Source organism: Alternaria alternata (assembly GCF_001642055.1).
Source record: "Alternaria alternata strain SRC1lrK2f unplaced genomic scaffold CC77scaffold_17, whole genome shotgun sequence".
Taxonomy (NCBI): Eukaryota; Fungi; Ascomycota; class Dothideomycetes; order Pleosporales; family Pleosporaceae; genus Alternaria; species Alternaria alternata.
In genome coordinates this window covers 777,276-794,561 of record NW_017306206.1, presented here as the reverse complement: position 1 = coordinate 794,561, position 17,286 = coordinate 777,276, and the positions used below count along the sequence as shown (strand labels likewise).

General features: G+C 51.7%; 4 protein-coding genes across 4 annotated transcripts; 3 read left to right on the top strand and 1 right to left on the bottom strand.

The window, feature by feature from the left end:
• Positions 1-695: 695 nt before the first annotated feature.
• Positions 696-1,588, top strand: CC77DRAFT_248717 (hypothetical protein). Its single transcript, XM_018530856.1, has one exon. It carries the CDS (start codon positions 802-804, stop codon positions 1,306-1,308), a length of 507 nt encoding a protein of 168 aa, XP_018383448.1. The 5' UTR covers positions 696-801; the 3' UTR covers positions 1,309-1,588.
• Positions 1,589-2,460: 872 nt separating this feature from the next.
• CC77DRAFT_248698 (hypothetical protein) lies at positions 2,461-5,746 on the top strand. The gene has a single exon (XM_018530854.1). It carries the CDS (start codon positions 2,796-2,798, stop codon positions 5,496-5,498), a length of 2,703 nt encoding a protein of 900 aa, XP_018383447.1. The 5' UTR covers positions 2,461-2,795; the 3' UTR covers positions 5,499-5,746.
• A 1,784-nt stretch (positions 5,747-7,530) lies between these two features.
• CC77DRAFT_941722 (hypothetical protein) lies at positions 7,531-9,481 on the top strand (the record flags this gene model as incomplete). Its single annotated transcript, XM_018534814.1, has 3 exons — positions 7,531-7,584; positions 7,729-8,250; positions 8,306-9,481. The coding sequence occupies 3 exons, from the start codon at positions 7,531-7,533 to the stop codon at positions 9,479-9,481; spliced, it is 1,752 nt and encodes a 583-aa protein (XP_018383446.1).
• A 3,242-nt stretch (positions 9,482-12,723) lies between these two features.
• Positions 12,724-13,963, bottom strand: CC77DRAFT_248574 (hypothetical protein). The gene is made up of 2 exons (XM_018530853.1): positions 13,576-13,963; positions 12,724-13,460 (listed from the first exon to the last, which is right to left on the bottom strand). The coding sequence occupies exons 1-2, from the start codon at positions 13,718-13,720 to the stop codon at positions 13,033-13,035; spliced, it is 573 nt and encodes a 190-aa protein (XP_018383445.1). The 5' UTR covers positions 13,721-13,963; the 3' UTR covers positions 12,724-13,032.
• Between the last annotated feature and the right edge of the window lie 3,323 nt (positions 13,964-17,286).

Below are 17,286 nucleotides of genomic sequence, written 5' to 3'. Positions count from 1 at the left end.
CAAAAGAAACGAAATCTGATCTAAAGCTTGATGGCGCACACCAGCGTTGAGATGGACGTCACAAAGGCAGCCGTTGTGTGCACTATGCTCCACAGATCGGGTTGCTAGTACCGAGCGGCGCGATGGTTGGTGGCTCTCGGGCTTGTTTCGAGATTGCTATCGTCGTATCCTCGTAAACATGCTCAATCTCAGAAGACTTGGCAAGCAATGTTTTCCGTCTACAAACGGCAGGAAGTAGTGGATCAAGAAAAATGAAGTCGAGTTTTTCAATTGCGGGACGTAGCTCGGCGCATTGCGCCGATGAGAGATGGACCCTGGAGATCATTTGAGATGATGCAGACAGCGGGAGACATGGTACTCCATGTTCATGACGTCGGAGGATATCGCGAAATGAATCGGTGCGTTTGCTTGATTGGAAGGCGATAAATGATGAACAGGCCGAGCATGTCCATATCGCACACAAGGCTTAGAGCATGCGAAGCAACACATTGAAATCTCCACATGCAGGCGCGCAAACGGAACATTTTCTGAAAAGCGCAAAGAGTTGCAGTGTCGATGCGCCGTATGGGGCAGCAATGCGTCGGACATGCAGGGACATGTTGACTATGGTCGCCCTGACCCAAGTGTAATGGAGAATTAACAGTGTCTTATCTGAAGACGATCGAGACGAGGGAGTGGTACAGATGCCAGTCCGCAGACCCCGTTGCGACGGCTTGAGACACATGTGGTGTTGAACTTGATGCGCTCCCGGAGGCCAGATGCCGGTCCTATCAGTGATGGAACGATATTCGTGTGCACCGCATGGTTATAGTAGGGATAAGTGTGTCTGGCCCGTTATCTTCTCATATTCGGAGAGGGCTTTCAGTCGTCTTGCAGCAAGGGCTGGTCCCGATATATGGCTTGCCTCTTAACCAAATCAGTAGTGTAAAAAGAGAATTTCCTGATTCTTTTGCGCTCTACCTTCCTCTTCAGCAAAAAAACGGGCGTCAGATGGTGGACAGGCCTTGCAGTTTGCCTCTGCCATCCCGCTTCTCCGCATTTCGTCTATCACATCCTATTTATGGTGGCGAGGACGAGCTTCCGTTATGGTTCGAAAGGGGGATAGTGAGGGCGTCGTTGCCCCTGCATAGCTGGGATCAAACGGGTGTAGTTTGGTCAATTGGTCCGAATTGCATATCAAATTCACGCTTGGCCATACATGTGCCGGGATGCGCAGCCCCACCTCGAACGGGTGCTGTGAAACATTCAGTGCTCATCCTTCATGTCTCGAGGCCGAGGATGCGTGGACTTGTCGGGCAGTTCGGATAGCAAGAGCTTGACGCGTGGGCAGGCGGGCAGGCGGGCAGGTGGTGCCAGTAACGGCACATGCAGCGGAAGTAGCATGGCTGCGATTTGATTGCTAGCCGCGCTGTCCGATGGTTGGTTGCGGGAACGCATCTGTTAGTGGAGAGGGGTCGGCTGGCGGCATGTAGCCAAGACGCACTGGGAGAAAGATGGACAAGAAGAGCGAAGAAGATGCATATCGCGTGCAGCCGCCTCAATGGCGAGGGGTCTTGTAGCGCGTAAGGGTCGATGACTTGAGCACTTCTGCACAACAATGACAGCAGCTATGGCAACAACAGAGCCGCAATCACGGACACACGACGCAATTGCAGGCAGCTGCCACGCACGCCCTCGAGGAAATTGTTGTATCTTGCTGTTGCTAGGGCTGTGACGCTGTGCATGTAGTGTTGGATACTTGGAACTGAGTGGGAACCTGCAAACTACATGGGACTAAGCAGGCATCGGCCGACGTTAGTTGACTATCGGCAGGCATTGGCTAGCCGAGGGGCATTGCTACATCATGGTTGTGCAGAGAGCTGGAGTGGGTTTGCTCCATCTGAAGTCTCGTGATGTGAGGCTGTCGACACGTGCAACCTGGAAGGACAACGGCTCTGTTTGCAGCACTGACGACGTTTGAGGGCTACTGCGCAATGGTGCATCGCATGGTGCCATGTGTAAAAAGCAATTGCGCATGTACCGTCCTCGCTGGTACCTGGCAGCGCGTCCCGGCATCGTGTGGATCAGGCGTGAAATTACGAGGGAGACAGCGATTAGCATGGGTAAAGCCACGAACCGGGGATCCCTGCGCGGTGTGGTGGACCGTGCTAGCGTGGAGCCTGCCTGGGAAGGAACGACCGACAAAAGCGACAGTTGCCCTGGTGCTCGTCTCTCACCCACCTCCGCCAATTCACCGTCACCACCTCGCCGTCGCCCCCGTCGCGCACCTTCAAACCGCACTCTGGAGCCCACTGTCGTTACTCACACTAATTGAGGCGACTCTAGGCATCTGTCCGCTCATTTCCCCTGTCATTCCTTAATCTTGGGTGTACTGGCTTCACTCACTCCGACTACGCCCACGGCAGCCTACCGACTTGCCCATCCCGCGCTCAGCACTACCTCGACCTATATTGTACGCACACCAACAACCTCGCACAACCTCACCAACCGTCCTGCAATCTGCTTTTGCGCGTGCTGACTGTTATGTGCCATAGTAATCGCGTCAGCTCTTGTACCTCGACAGCGCTTGTTTCGTCTCACGCCCGCTGCGCTCACACGTGTAGCACCTCGACCACCACCCGTCCAACCACACTCTGTCCTCCCAGTTCCGGCAAGCTGTCCCTGGAACGCACGCTGCCAGTCTAGCTCGCAGATCAAGCATTGTGCTACGCGTCCGTTGGCGGTGCCATCCCTAATCTCGTCAAGCCCCATCGTCGCAGATCGCTGCGTCCGCTAGGGCAGCTAATAAATTCAACATGGCCGGAATTGCCATGCCACGACACAGGGCAACACAGTCGCAGTCTGGTATCGGCTCACCGCTCTACCAGCGTCGACAACACTCCAATGCCGGTCCCATCGAGCTCATCCCCAACCCCGAATTCTCTTTCCCCATGCGAGGACCAGACACCGCGTCTTCAGAGCCAGCGTCGACGACATCGCGCCCAATGTCGCTGCAAGCCTATCCAGCGGGCCGACGAGGCTCCATGCCGCACCACAGGCAGAAGTCAATCAATGCTTTGCCCGACTTCTCCTTCAATCCTGCAGGACCAGCCAAACCAGCCGCCGAATCGTCACCACCACAGTCACCAGCGACACTACCTGTACCTGTACCTGTATCTCCCTCAAAGCCGACACATGGCCACAGGAGGGGTGGAAGCGAGTTCATTGGTGGTGATGTGCGACCTGGTGGTACTGCATTGATGAGCAGCAGTCCGACAAAGGGAGAGGACGCTCTTCCTGTACCAAGCTCGACACTACGCCCTGGCCCTCCAGCCGGTCGTCGGGGACACGCTCACCGTCGCTCAGGCGCCATCTCTTCTCACGACCTGACTTCGATCATGAACCCGCCTGTTCCAGCACGAACTGGCAGTGCGCCCAACACACCCTCAGAGGGCAACCAGTTCGCTTTCGGCCACAAGTTCAACAGATCTGTCTCACAACCATCACTCCGCGAAAACAGTACAGAAGATGACTCGAGTGCGCGACCACCCTCAAGGGCTCGAGTTACGTTCTCCGATAGAATCGAGACCATCCGCCCCCTCTCAACCATCTCTTCTGAGACTGAAATATCTACTCTTAGAGGACACTCGGCCGCAAACAGCCTCTCCTCCATTGTTAGCGGTAACAGTCCAGCACCCATTCGACCTGGACGTCCTACGCCACTTAACACTATTGGAGATGAGGACCGACCAAGCACAGCCGGGAAGGTGCTGGATCAGTTCATGGGCACCCGTCTCAATGGCGAAGTCCAGGAACGCAAGCGGCCTATGTCTGCCATCTCACCCATCTCACCAACTGCGCCCATTCCGAAAGTGCAGGCCAAGCGACGGAGTCTCTTCCAAAAGGATCCTCGTCGCAGCGATAGTTCAGTTCCCACTCTTCCTACCAGCGCTTCCGATCCTGCACTCTCCAAATCCTTCGACACACCCCTTGCATCACCCGCCAAGGACGACCAGTCAGTAGAAATTGCCGAGAAGCCGAAAGCAGCTTCGCGCAAGAGTGGTCGCAAGCCTCGAAAGGTCAAATCATGGGCAAACTCGATTATCACTAGAAAGGGAAAGCACAGCAAAAAGTCCAAGGGAAGGTCTCCTACACCACCACCAAACGTGGTCATGGATTCTGAAGACTCGGATGAATCAGAGGAGATGGATTTCGAGCCCAACTTTGACGAGGACACCACCGTTACCATCGTCTCCCCGACCGAGAATCCAGTTTCGCTGCCGAAGATCGACACCAACTATGCCTCTTGGCAACCACGTGAATTGAAGCGTGTCGATTCTGACATTATGAGCCCAGTGATCGATCTTGATGCAGCACTCGGACCGTTTAACACCCCCAACGGTACCAGCCCTCGCAACCACCAGCGTGGTTTCTCGGCCCACAGACGGGCCATGCACAGTGCTGGTGGTGTTGCACCCTCGCACCGTAGGACCGAGAGCGCGCCTGAACTAGTGCCATTCGAACATCGACCATCAGCGATTGCGAACGCCTCCCCCATGGCCGACGTGTTCGAAGAGGAGGAACCAGAAGACGACGGTCTCACTCTTGCTGTTCCAGCAAAGAGTGCGATGACAGAGCCTGCTGCTGCAGACGCTGAGGAGCCGAAGATATCGGTCGTTGAAACAACAGATGCGAAGCAGGTAGGAACTGCTATCAACTGGAACTTCAACGATGGCCTTGGCATCAAGCGTACTGCGAAGCAAAACGAAGTTGATTCGTCAGAGCCATTGTCTCCCCGAGCAGTTCTGCCTGTTGAGTCGAGCGATGACCCATCTCAGCAAACACAGACATCAGAACCTGTCGAGGTTGTGGAAGATCACGAGGAGCCCCGAACATCTTCGCTCACACATTCTTCCGACTCTACCGTTACCGCTCAGCCGATTGAAGATTCGCCGAAGCATCATCAGCCTGTCATGAATTTGTCCCTTCCACTAGGCCAACAGAGTCTCATGACACCCGACACCGTCACTTCTTCGTTTTCATCACCAGATTGCCGATCCAGTCAGATCTCATTCGATACTGGCCGTGGAGGCACCGCGGCTTCGTCAGTGACGGATTACCCTGTGATGCCTTCTCCCCGCTTCGGCGAGCCTGGACCTGAAGTTCGCATCTCTACAGAGGTTCCGTCTCTGACTTCATCTAGGTCGACGATGACCAGCGCAATGCAGAACGCTTTTCCGCTCCCTAGTCCTCGTCGGTTTGGTGAACGCACGTCGTCTTTGTCTTCTGATCCTAGTGAGATGGAATCACGTCGTCGCAAGCGCTCCAGTATTGCTAGCCTGTCAAGGCTAATGGGAACTTCGTCGTCTTCCTTCAGTGAACGCAGTAAGCTTTCTATCGAGCAGCGTCCACAATCAGAACACCGCGAGCCGACCAAGGACAAAAAGAAGAAGAACATTGGAAGCAGACTGAAGAAGTTCTTCCAGCACACCAGAGACTCTTCCCCATCGAAGACCTGAAGTGTCATCCTCATTGTCACGACTTGCACATCTTTGGCTTTTGCCTCAATCCGACGACCTGCAGTTTGCTTTCCAGTAGCTGTATCTTGTTCATATGACATTATGGCTGTGCCTCAATGAGCACAAACACCACCTCTTTTCCCTCGCATGACCACGGAGTTTACAAGCGATGATTTTTTTTAATGGCGCATTACCAACCTGCGATGCATACGCGAACCGGACTTTTTCTTACTCTCATTGAACAGCATCTTTTCTATTATGAGTACTAGGAGGATGGGTATCTAGGAATCCTGCGATTTGCATCTTTGCATGGCAATGGGGCATCTTCTGGCATACTTTGACTGGTTTCTCCAGCGGCGGTACCGATACACCGACCGTGTTTTTGTTTCCTTTGATCAAATTTTATGGGAGGGTATACTCTTGTTTATACCGCCCGCACGCTCTCTCAGAGACGTCGATACTGCTCTTTGGCAGGCATGGCACGACAGGACTCTTTTCTATATTTTCTTAACAGTCGTTATCACGAAAACAGTACATACATCATAGTATGTTGAAGTAAGCTGAGATGGTGGGACATGTATTTTGAACATGGGTGAGAATCTCGTTGGGCAATCTGTACCCTGAGCTCTTGAAAGGATAGATAGTGGATTGAGCTGGATGAATGGCTGCGATCTTGAAAAACAATCAAACTCTGAATCACATAGGTACTCTTTTGCCATGTTCTTGTGCCTTTTGTGACTCGCTATTCTAACAATTCTACCGAGATAGCCCGTTACATTGTGACAGTGCAAATCTCGCTTGATCCATCGCTTGCTTGGGTCGTTGCAATATGTGTCTGACGCCAACATGCCTGTCTACTACTATCTGCTATCAGTCCTTACCCGACCTGAGGAGAGAGAACTGGCCACCAGCTCGTGGGGAGCCGTTATCGCGCACTGGCCGCTTTTTCACAATCAAATCGACACCATGTGACAGCGGGACGAGGAAGTGAGGAGGTTCATCTATCTGCCCCGAGCGAGCCGCCGCACTTGCATATCCCGCACTTTCTTCGTCACCACCTGACCGATTAGAAGCGAACCGGCCGCTCTCACCTTAGTCATGCAACTGCTATTGCATGGTCTCCATCATGCTGAAACTTCGGCGTGATCATCGTTGTATGAGAAGGATCGGAGTTCATCGTAATATCACCGGGTATTATGCAGGACCGTTTTTCATTTATTTGTTCGCCGTATGCAGGGCATGTGCAAGACGAACGGCTGCACTGACGATCGGTTTAATTTGTATACACTGTCGCGCTGAGTCGAGGTGCAAGGCGCGGGTTGCGACGTATGCAGGTACGAGTCAAGCGAGGCGGGTTGATGTTTCAGATTCTGGAGGCGGGATATGTAGTTCATGTGGAGGGCGTTTTACTTATTGGAAGCGAAGGGGTGGATGAGGCTGTGCAAGACTGATGTTTGGCCGAGCGTTGCTAGGGGAGACGATGATTTGTATGAGTTGCGATTGTATGATGCAGCATGGAGAAAGAGAGTGTGTCATGAAAGGCGATATGGTGTGTGGCTGTATCCAGCGAGGTACGGTGAGAAGAAAGTTATAAGCTAGAATGAACCTATGTCTCGAGAGTCTCATGGAGGTTTTTTGTAGTTGTTGAATACTTACAGAACTGTGTAAATGAAAGATATATGTACCCTTGGACATATCTTACATGTCCATTGTAGGTCTCTTGGTAAACCATTTTTAAACTCTACCCGGGTGAAAAATAGGCTTCCGTACCTCATCTGCTATCATTCATTGATCCTACTTATTAATTCGTTTTCTAACGATAGCGATACTGGCTCATCTTAGAGATATAGTGCTGTAGTTGTTCGTTGTCTTTGAGTGATTCAAAATGTGACTAGTCTGGGTCTGTGTTAGCGTGCTTCCACAATGCGGGCAAGTTGGCATCACCGAGTACTCGAGCTCCCCGCAACAGCCATACGATAGCTCCACAGCTACCTCCGAACCCTCAACCCAATAACCACGATCGCGAAGCAATATGGCAGACGAAGAGAAAGAAAAGGCAGAGAAGATCGCAGCGGCGAAGAAACGCGTGCGTATTTCCCCTACACGTTCTACAACCCTCCCAAGACAGCTGCCATTGCTCAGATGCACTTGGATCTGATTCCTCTTCGCGAACAGAGTTGCAACATCACCGCTCCTAGAACTAGAGAATGAGCTAACGCATGTACAATAGTATGAGCAATTGAAGAAGAAGACAAAGAAGGCGGGCGGTGGAAAGAAGAAGGAAGACAAGGCAGAGGCACCCGCTGAAGCAGAAGCCTCTACCGAAGCCTCCGCCGAAGCGACAACTACCGAAGATCAGCCCGAAAAAGTCGCGCCAGAACCCGTAGAAGCTACAAGCGCAGCGCCACCGCCAGAGGAGGACGATGACGAGCCGTCGGAGCTGGCTGTGCCCAAGGCAGCACACGGCCGCAAGCCCTCAGTCGCCGTCGAGTCGCGACAGCGATCTGAGTCCTTCTATCGCTCGGGAGCCGCTGGTGGGCCTTTGTCGCCGGGAGGAGGGGTCACAAGCGAGGTCTACCGGGAACAAGCACAGAAGATTGAGGAGCTCGAGAAAGAGAATAAAAGACTCGCAAGCGAAGTTGAAGAAAACCAGGAAAGATGGAAGAAGGGTGAAGAAGAACTGGAGGAGCTGCGAGAAAGCAGAGGAGACGTTGCGCTTGCAGTCGAGAAGGGCAAGGAGGCTGACAAACTGGTAGGCATCTGAGAAAAGGTTGACATGTGGGACAGGATACTGACATGCAGGGTAGAAAGCCGAAGTCGAATCCCTCAAGAGACAGCTCGCGCAGGCGCAAACGCAAAGCAACAAATCTATTCGTCGTACATCGACTGCGTCACCCAGTCAGAGCGCATCTATCGATGATCTGAATGCGCAAGTTGCTTCAAAGTCTGCAACTATCGAGTCATTGGAGCTGGAGATCTCGAACGTCAACAGGCAGCTCTCGGAACAGACCACTAAGAACAACGAGGTTCAGTCACAGATTTCCAGTCTGGAATCCGCAGTGCAAAAGGCAGAACAAGAAGCCAACTCAACGAAGACGGAGCTAGAGGAACTCAAAGCAAGTTTGGACAAAGCCGGGGATCAGGCTGAGAAGGACGGCTCAGATCGCGACTCTGCACAGACACGCATTGCGCAACTAGAAGCTGAGTTGGGCACGGCGAACCGCAAAGCTTCAGATTCGGTCTCGCGCGCTGAGTTGTTGGAGAAGAAGATTGAAACGCTCACACAACTGCATCGAGACAATGACACCCGAAACCAGACGCGCATACAAGAGCACAAGAAGATTGAGCGAGAAGCGACAGAACTACGGACTCGCATAACAGGCCTCAGCAACGAGAACGCACGTCTTCGAGAGGCAGAGCAGCGCCGCCGCAAGGCTGATCTCGGCTCTATCGAAGACTCAAGCGTACAAGAACTCCTGGACGAAGAGCGCGACCGCCTCCTCGCCAAGGTCCGCGAACTCGAGGAAGAAAACTTCGAACTTCGCCGAGGCGTATGGCGCGACCGTCGCCAACAGATGCAACCTTCTATCGACGACCAGGCAGACGCCTCACATCCCTACACCAGCACCAACAGTTTCGACGACATCGACCTCTCTGGAGCGCCATCCCGCCAAGCCCTCCCCAACCGCACACATTCTTCCTTCCAAGATGTCATCCAATCTGGCATCTCAGCCTTCACCGGCCAGAATCCTGCGCATCGACGAAGCGATGCTGCGAGTAAGCCGAAGCCTAGGCAAGAAAGTCTGGGTAGTCTCGATGAATTCGAAATTGATGAGGATGCATTTAGGCAAGCACAGGAAGAGGAGGCCAAGAAGAGGCTCGAGAGGGTTAGGGAGGTTAAGAGGGGGCTCGTGCAATACAAGGGATGGAGACCGGATTTCGTGGATGTTAGAGTGGGGATGGGTGGTGTTTTCGAGATATGAGTCTTGGCTTGTAGGTAGACATGAGATTACGGGGATTATGTATGATCAGTACGTCCGAGTAGTCGTGGACGAAATGCACATATGAACACAGCCGCCGTTTCGGAGGTGGCTTGTCAATAAGTGGACGTATACACCTAGGGGCCTACAACCAAGCTAACGTCGGTAGCCTTTTGTTTCTAGCAGAATCACGTCATGCGGCTTTTGTGGTTTGCGATGCTCTTGTCTCTTCATAGACGCTGCTTGTTCACATTTCGGAGTTCATTACTGCGAGGCAAGGGCGATGGAGACATGAGAGAAAAGCATGTCGTTCACGATTCACACGCGGCCCTCTAGCATGGACATACTGTCATTGCTCTTGGATTGCAAAAGGTCGGATCTTTTTCTCACATGGAGATTGTCCAAGTCATCTTCCGCGTACATGTTGCGATTGGATACAGCTTTGTACAAACTATTCTCGGCGCGCAAAGTCCATCGGTGCGATTCTTATCTTGTTTGAGAAGAGAGAAACAGCGCATACCTATGCGTGCCATGGCTTTTGGAGACATTTCCCGTTCGAGGACCAGTTTTAGAGAAGATGTGATATAAATTCGTTCGAAGAGTGAAAAGGAAGCACACATCGAGAGCAGATTTTGTGCTCAACAGCCACGAAGCCCTCGTCATGTGCGCAGGTATTATCTTTTCACTAGATGAGCGATCGGACCTGCTTCTCCGCCGCCATGGACAGGTACCGGTGATTTTTGGAAGTGGCGCAATAGCACTTGGGGCTTTCTGGGATACACGTTTAGATACATGGAACAAAGAAAGTGGCATTTTAGTGAATTGGTCACAGGATGTATGTTAGAGAAGTAAGGAACTCGAGGAAAGAGGGGAGTTGTAACCACGGATCCAACAATAGGTGATCCGACTATCGTCGATTGATGCATGTCTTTCTAACAAAGAAAGGTACAGCTGGAATTTGCGCACTTTCATTCAGTTGTGTAAGACAGTGGTCGTCTCTTTCTAGTGATGGCATGATATTTTGAGCAAGGTGTATGGCGAGTATTTTTGTGCAAACGTAAGGTCAAAGAAAGTAACTTTTGAGGCGTCTCACAGCACCCATAGAATACATTTTGCTGGTTTCTTCTTTTCATAAAAAGTTGAGCTGTATACTTTCGTTACTTTGAAGTAACGAAGGAGAAGTGTAAGCGGTTGTGTGGTTGTTTGCTCCAAGTCGTGCCTCGATCAGTGATATGTTTTAGGTTCTTCTTCTCCGTAGAACGAGTAGCATAAGGATCGGTGGAGAGTATACTTTGAAGATAAGGGAAAGAAGAAGAAGAACAGATGCGATGATATGTGTTCTAACATATCTTTTCTTCTCAACGTCGTTCGGAAAGCGTCGATAATTTCTGGTGTACCGGCCAGATACACTGTAGTGAAAGCGGAGAAAACCTGGAAGAATGGGTAACTCTAAATGTTGAACAATAGAAAGCCGTATCGTCTGCGCCGTACACCTCGAATATTAGATTTCCGGCTTTCCCAGGTTGGTGTAGAAATTGTATTTGGTAATTCGGAATGCGTCCCGACAAGAGACCAGAGAGCGAAAGTCGCGACATCAGGGTTAACTGGTCTATTTTTGCAGATAAGTCTCATCGAGTTGTGTTTTTTTCTTGCTTAAGCTCTACAAAAGTGTGGTAAGGAGGGAAGAAAGAGGAGTAACAGTGATTCACGGTATACAAGTACGCGAAAAAGCGTTGGAAGCCAGCGCCGAGGAGAGATTTATACACATCATCTGTCACAAAGCGCCGCTTTCCATCGACACGATCAGCATCTAATAGTTTCTATGCTCGCCAATTTCGAGGAGACACAAAGATCTCATGAGACATTGTGGTAGTAATCTTGGACCATATGCGGGGAACTTTCTTATGTTTTATTTCTTCCAAATAAGAATCAACTTCGGGTATCGCATAGGCTCATCAATATTCTGATCGAGCTTTGGAGTCAACATCCACAGCTTATTCATTCATCGCCGCACTTTCAGTTTCATCCAATGATACCTGCGGATCTTTGGAGTCGCAAAGCAGACTACCAGAGAAAAAGTGCAGACAGAGGAAGCATGACAGACTTTGCCACCATTTTGTAGCGTACCAGTAGTGTCAGCCGCTATGCGAGCATAACACAGGCGCGTACTGCGTGATGTGTTTTTTCGTAAGAAGTGTGAGTTACCACGAACTTTGGCAAGAGCGACAGACAGATCCGCCATACAAATTTGAAGCAAGAGCGATCTCGCGATTAAGAGACCACTCATCCATAAGCGACGGTATAAGCTTTCTCACAGCCTTGGTGACAAGTGCGTTGAGACGAAGGGAGGACTAAGAGATGGTGGGTTGTGTTAGTAGGACTTCTGCTCGTTCTCATGGTAATATATTGTGCATTTCCTTGGTGTCGTCAATGGTCATCTGATAACGCGTGGAGACGAACTCGTGGTCATCTGCATATATACAACGATTGAATTCTTAGTTCACCGCAAGAGCACACCATTCCTGCTCTTAAAGGAGTCTTGGAAGACGGGAATTCTGGGGGAAGACATGGGGTATGTTTACTGGAGGTTGAAACTTATAAGTTCTGTGTGCTCAAGAGGCTAGAAGAGCAGCATTCCCAGTAACAGTGCGACAACACCATGGACTTGATAGCCGTACCTTTGGGCGCAGGACTACGCCAAATGTCATCGCAGGATTGCAAGCTAGTTCTCCTTTCTCGAGCAACACAGACATACACGTATGATGATACAAGAAAGAAGAAGCTTGTAAGTGAACTTGTACACAGGCCGTCGCTGCCAAACCAGCACAGCCGTGGAGGACCTGCTCTGAGAAGCTAAATGAAAATGCGGAGTAAGTTGATGGAGGGTGAAGATACAACTCAATATGGTTCCGAGAGTAGACGAAGTGCGTGATCATGTTGCGGTCTTTTTTGAGAAGCTATGCACGTGATGATGACATTTGGAGTATAACATCATGGAACAGTATGGAAAAGAAGTCAGGTGAAGTAACGCGTAAAGCATTAAGCCATTCGAGCTGAGAAATGCCTTTGTGTCTGCACTCTCACTTCCGTGTAAGCAATTGATGACTTTGCATTACTCATTAGAAGTATTACCGTGTCGTCAAGGTCATCAATGCTGATCATCTATGCTCTTCATACTTCTGGTAGTACGCCCTTCTTCGCATCAGTCTAAGCCGCACACAACAAATCTATGATGAATCGCAAAATCTATCCATGATGACGAAGTAGGCCGCGACTCGCTGTGTGATATGTGCGGCCACTTCCGCTCCTAAGCCATGCCGTCATACCATCACCTGCTCCCTAGGTTGATCAATCAGGCATAACCTCCACACCCCAGGTCGAAACCCTATCTCTCGCCCGAACATCGGTATACACATTCTCGCATGCACACTCAATACCGGTTGTGTGAAACTTGAAATCAGCACAAAAAGAGGACTTGGTGTTGCGTCAGCAGCTGCGTAACATTATGCAAGTCATACAACAGCATGCAGGAGCTGCGAATGGTAAGCCGTAAATCAAGTCTCTATTCCGGACATCTCTTCTTCGACTTTGCCATCGACTTGGCACAGATTGAAGTCGTATGTTGTAGCGAACATGCTCGGACAATCTATTTGCGACAAGACGAATTGCCGTTTGTAACAGATGCGCGAAATACAGCGCCGTGAGGTTACATAGCCACGGTGATAGATCCACTTGGTGGGTTCGCGGAAAGCTAGTAACCTGTTCATCTGCCGCTGTTGAGCCGCGGGCTTCTTTTCCTGGTATAGACAAGTGGATACTGTGTGGAGATATTCTGGGGCGCGGAGGGAAAGGGTTTTTCCCGGCCGGCGTGGGGTGTTGGGATGCGGGATGAGAAGACTATTGCCGCTATAAAGAAAGGTACCTGTACGTGAGGCAAACTGAGTTCTTGAATGAAGGGTGAGGCGACCGAAAATGATTACAGCTGTCAGACGCAAAGTTAAAACCTAAACGCGCAACGAATTGGGAACATGGGGACAGGGGATAGGCGCAAAAGCAAAGAAAGGGCGTTTTAAGCCACATGTTCGGGAGTGACATACTAGGATAGACCCTAGAATGTTGAGTGGCTCTTCTCAAGGAAGAGCTTGCGGCGAAGTGCTGACATCTACTCCATCTGCATGCTGTAGCGAATGTGAATTTGCAGGAACAGCCACCCGTACACCCGAATGTGGATAGACGCCCCATATAAGCTGAAGAGTGATTCCTCAACGTTTGCTTTGACACCTAATTCAGGGTCTTGAAGACGCATCCCGGAACCGGGTGAGTAAAAGACCGAAAGCTTACCAGAATTGGAGGTGTCACAAGCACAACAACTTGCGGACTTAAGACGCTGTATCGGCTACGGCGGAAGAGCTCCAGTTGTGACCTATCGGAGAATAGCGATGAGGGTAAGCGGTAGGTTCTTCTAGGCTCCCACTGGGGGTGAAAAGTACCGCACATTCCTAGAGGATCGTTTCATTGTCAGTACATCCGCTTGGCGCATGACGTCGATGCTGTTGATTGTATCGTCTGACTGTCTGCCAGCAGAACGGATAGGATCGAGTCTAACCCATCAGTTGCGTCTAGAGGCCAAGGTACAAAGCTCCAGTCGCGAAGCGGTAGTGGGTCGTAGGAAGCGGCGAGGTACGTACCAAGCGTGCACGTGAGACGCAGACTACTGCAATACTAGCGTCACTGCAATCGCGCGTCAAAACCCACCAGATCTAGCTTCTCCTAGTGGTGTACAGTCAGTAAAGGGCTTGGCGTCAGCAATATTGCGTTATATTTGGGCGCTCAACATCAAGCCTCGAACGATTGTTATAATGTGGGGTGATTTTGGGTGTTGCCAGCGACTGCTAGAAGCGAAATGAAAACTAGAACAAGAGAGGGTAGCAAGTCCAAGGTGAGATACAGGGTTGCTGTTCTCCCTCCAGGATCTTGTAACGTTGCGTGCAATTAGAGTGGAACACCATGCTTTTGCGTTGCATGCACGCTGATCTGTTGTGTATTTGTCTTTACGGTGCTTCCAGACCCAGCTTTCGCTCTTGTCACTCCGAACAGCTCCCTGTACGAATGGTAACGGGAGACGGCTCATGCCTCGCAGATGCAGGAGCGTGATAGGTGGAGCTGCAGGGCGCAACAGTTCTGGCGGTTCGCAGACCTCGAGATGAAGTACGAGGGGTATGTGTCTGGGGGAGTGCGCCGGAATATCCTCATTGGGCTAGTATGCGTCATCGGTTCGAGCGGGCTGTCACTTGAAGCGAACGGGAAGAAGCAGACGCTCGTCATTAAGCATCTGCATGTGCTTCCGCCTCGGTCGGCATCAAATTTGTGAGTTGCGCTGTGTAGACTCGTCCCGATGGTTGTACAAGGAACGCACGTCATGCCTGCACGCGCAGTCCGACGCGTCGTTCTTGCGCAGCCGCGAGAACGATGCCTCCAAGTGCGAGATGCACGCTGCGCTCATCGGTGCTAACAAATCACAGTAAAGCTGGTACGTGGACGAGCTATCGCCAAACAGTTTACTTGCATTTCCGCACCAATCGCAAATCATGTAATTTCGGTTTCGTTTTCGCAGACAGTATTGCCTGAATTTGCCGGCCTAAGGTGACCTCAGAACTATGCGAATGGTGTTGCCGGAGATTTTATCGATCAGCGAACTTTGTATTTGGCGAGCGATCTCTTGAAATGTCAGAAGATAGGCAAGGACTGGGATTGCGCAGATCGAGTGGTATGTGCGTTGACAACTGCGATGCCATGCTGAGTGATGATCTCAAGTGGCTTAGCAACGAATCCAGCCACGATCAGCAGTAAGAGCTCTATAATGCATGCAACAATTCCTGATCGTTCGACAGTTCTTCTACAGTGCTTCGATTGACGTAAATGGCTTTGATGTCGCTGAAGGATTGACTCCACCTGGTGGACGTTCGGTTGCAGATCTGCCACGAGCTTGCTGGTGCTCATGCACAGCGACAGCCGATCTTCAATTGCCACAAGCACGCAACGTCACTGGCTAGGATTTTGTGCAGCGTCGGAACTGCGAGATAGCAGCGCGGTCATAGCCGAAGTTTGAATGTGGCAATGCATACCCGACTTGTGAGGTAGCTGGAGGTTTAAGCCGAAGCAAGAATAGTGGATGGCCGAAAGTGCGATAACAGCCTGACGATGCCGTCATACGTCGTTGTCACTCCAGTGCGCGTCGCGGGACGAGTGCGGCGCACGCTGTGTGGCGAGCGCGACATACCGAGAACGTCAGGGTCCTGGGCTGCCGAAGGTCAGGTGCAGTAGTATACCCACCGTGACTGCGCAATGGTACAAGGCCAGGGCGTGAAGAGTTTGTCTCTACTGCCACCGGCTCATTCTCGATCCGCCGCTCTTGCTGCTGAGCTACGATCAGCATGAGTGTGGTGGTTCGCAACGTTGCGGTAACAGTTCTTGCGATGCGCGTATGTACTCAGCAGCAGGCCAAAGAAGACGGGATCAACGCTGTGTGCCGGTGATAGGTGTGGCCGGGTCGAGCAGCATAGACAAGGGCCAGAGAGACGGCGATGGGGACTTTGCAGGCCGTGGTCATGCGGCGCTATGTGTGGATGGCCCTTAGGCGACCCATGCTATCCACTAGTGCGTGCGCTAGCTGTTTACCCCAGATCCCGAAGAAGCTAGCCTCCTTTCCTGCCGTCGTCCAAGCTCTGCAGGCTCAACCTTGAATTTCCTGGGGAAGTTTGCAGGCCTTGCAACCCTCACCGATGTCAGCGCGAGCAGCTACCCGTGTGTGCAAAAGCAATTGGAGTCGGCCGGCGGTGCTGAGTGGAGTGCTGGTGTTGCGTAGCGTGCTGTCAGTAGTCGTCCGTTCCCATAGCCGGGCGCTTGACGGCAGCAGATACATGGGTCGTGTATGCGAGCCCCATTGTTGTGCGCGCATCTCGCAGCACCATCATCGTTCGTCGGTGTCTGTGGCAGGCTCTTGAAACTCCATGTCGGGAGCCAGAGCATGGTCGTGCCTAGACCCGTGCAATCTTCAGGAACGAGCAGCGACGGTATTGTCTTTTGCTAATTAATATGGAACTGGCAGGCCATTGGAGCTCGACAATCTATCTCCGCCAGGCGAAATGAAGCCGGCCCCGTCTGGAATGTATTATAGATCCAGCGGCTTCATAGTTGGGGCAGATTCCACTAATAAAGTAGGCCATGTGTGTAGAGCAGCTGGTAGAGAGGACGAGTTGATACAGAGCCGAGGCCATAGCTGTGGGCCCCTGGCGCACTTGCTGCAGCCAAGCCACGAAGCGTCTTGAAGGCGACGCTGCTGATCGCAGACGCACATCGCTGCCTCTTGCGACGAGCATGTAGAGGCGAGGGTAGAGCAACGGAAGTACTCCGGAGAAGACCCCTGCGCCAGAGAGGCCGTTTGCTGGAGGATCCACTTTCCTAGAGGCCCTGGTGCTTGCAGGCCCGTCGTCGAACGACCTGGGGCGCTGGCCAGTTGCATGACACACTCGCCGGCTAGCTCCAAAGCTTTACGAGCCGTGAAGTCTGGGGATCTGCTTACAATTCTATAACGCCGCCTGCGTCGTGCCTGTTCTTAACATCTCCAACAGACATCGCCACAGCTTGTCCGTGTCCGACTTGCTTTGTGTACTTGTTGACTCTCGTTGCTCATCTACTGTTGGTAGCTCTCGTCCCGCGAACCTTGGCCCGTGCCCGATTCCCCAGACTCGGCCTGCTTCTGCAACCCCGGCCAATCGTTGCGCGGTCGCCCAATTGCTCTGCCCGGC

Coding starts and splice junctions, on each gene's coding strand:
- CC77DRAFT_248717 (XM_018530856.1), top strand. CDS start 802: ATGGTTATAGTAGGGATAAGTGTGTCTGGCCCGTTATCTTCTCATATT.
- CC77DRAFT_248698 (XM_018530854.1), top strand. CDS start 2,796: ATGGCCGGAATTGCCATGCCACGACACAGGGCAACACAGTCGCAGTCT.
- CC77DRAFT_248574 (XM_018530853.1), bottom strand. CDS start 13,720: ATGGGGCGTCTATCCACATTCGGGTGTACGGGTGGCTGTTCCTGCAAA. Junction 13,461..13,575: donor ACATTCTAGGGTCTATCCTA/GTATGTCACTCC, acceptor TGCGTCTGACAG/CTGTAATCATTTTCGGTCGC.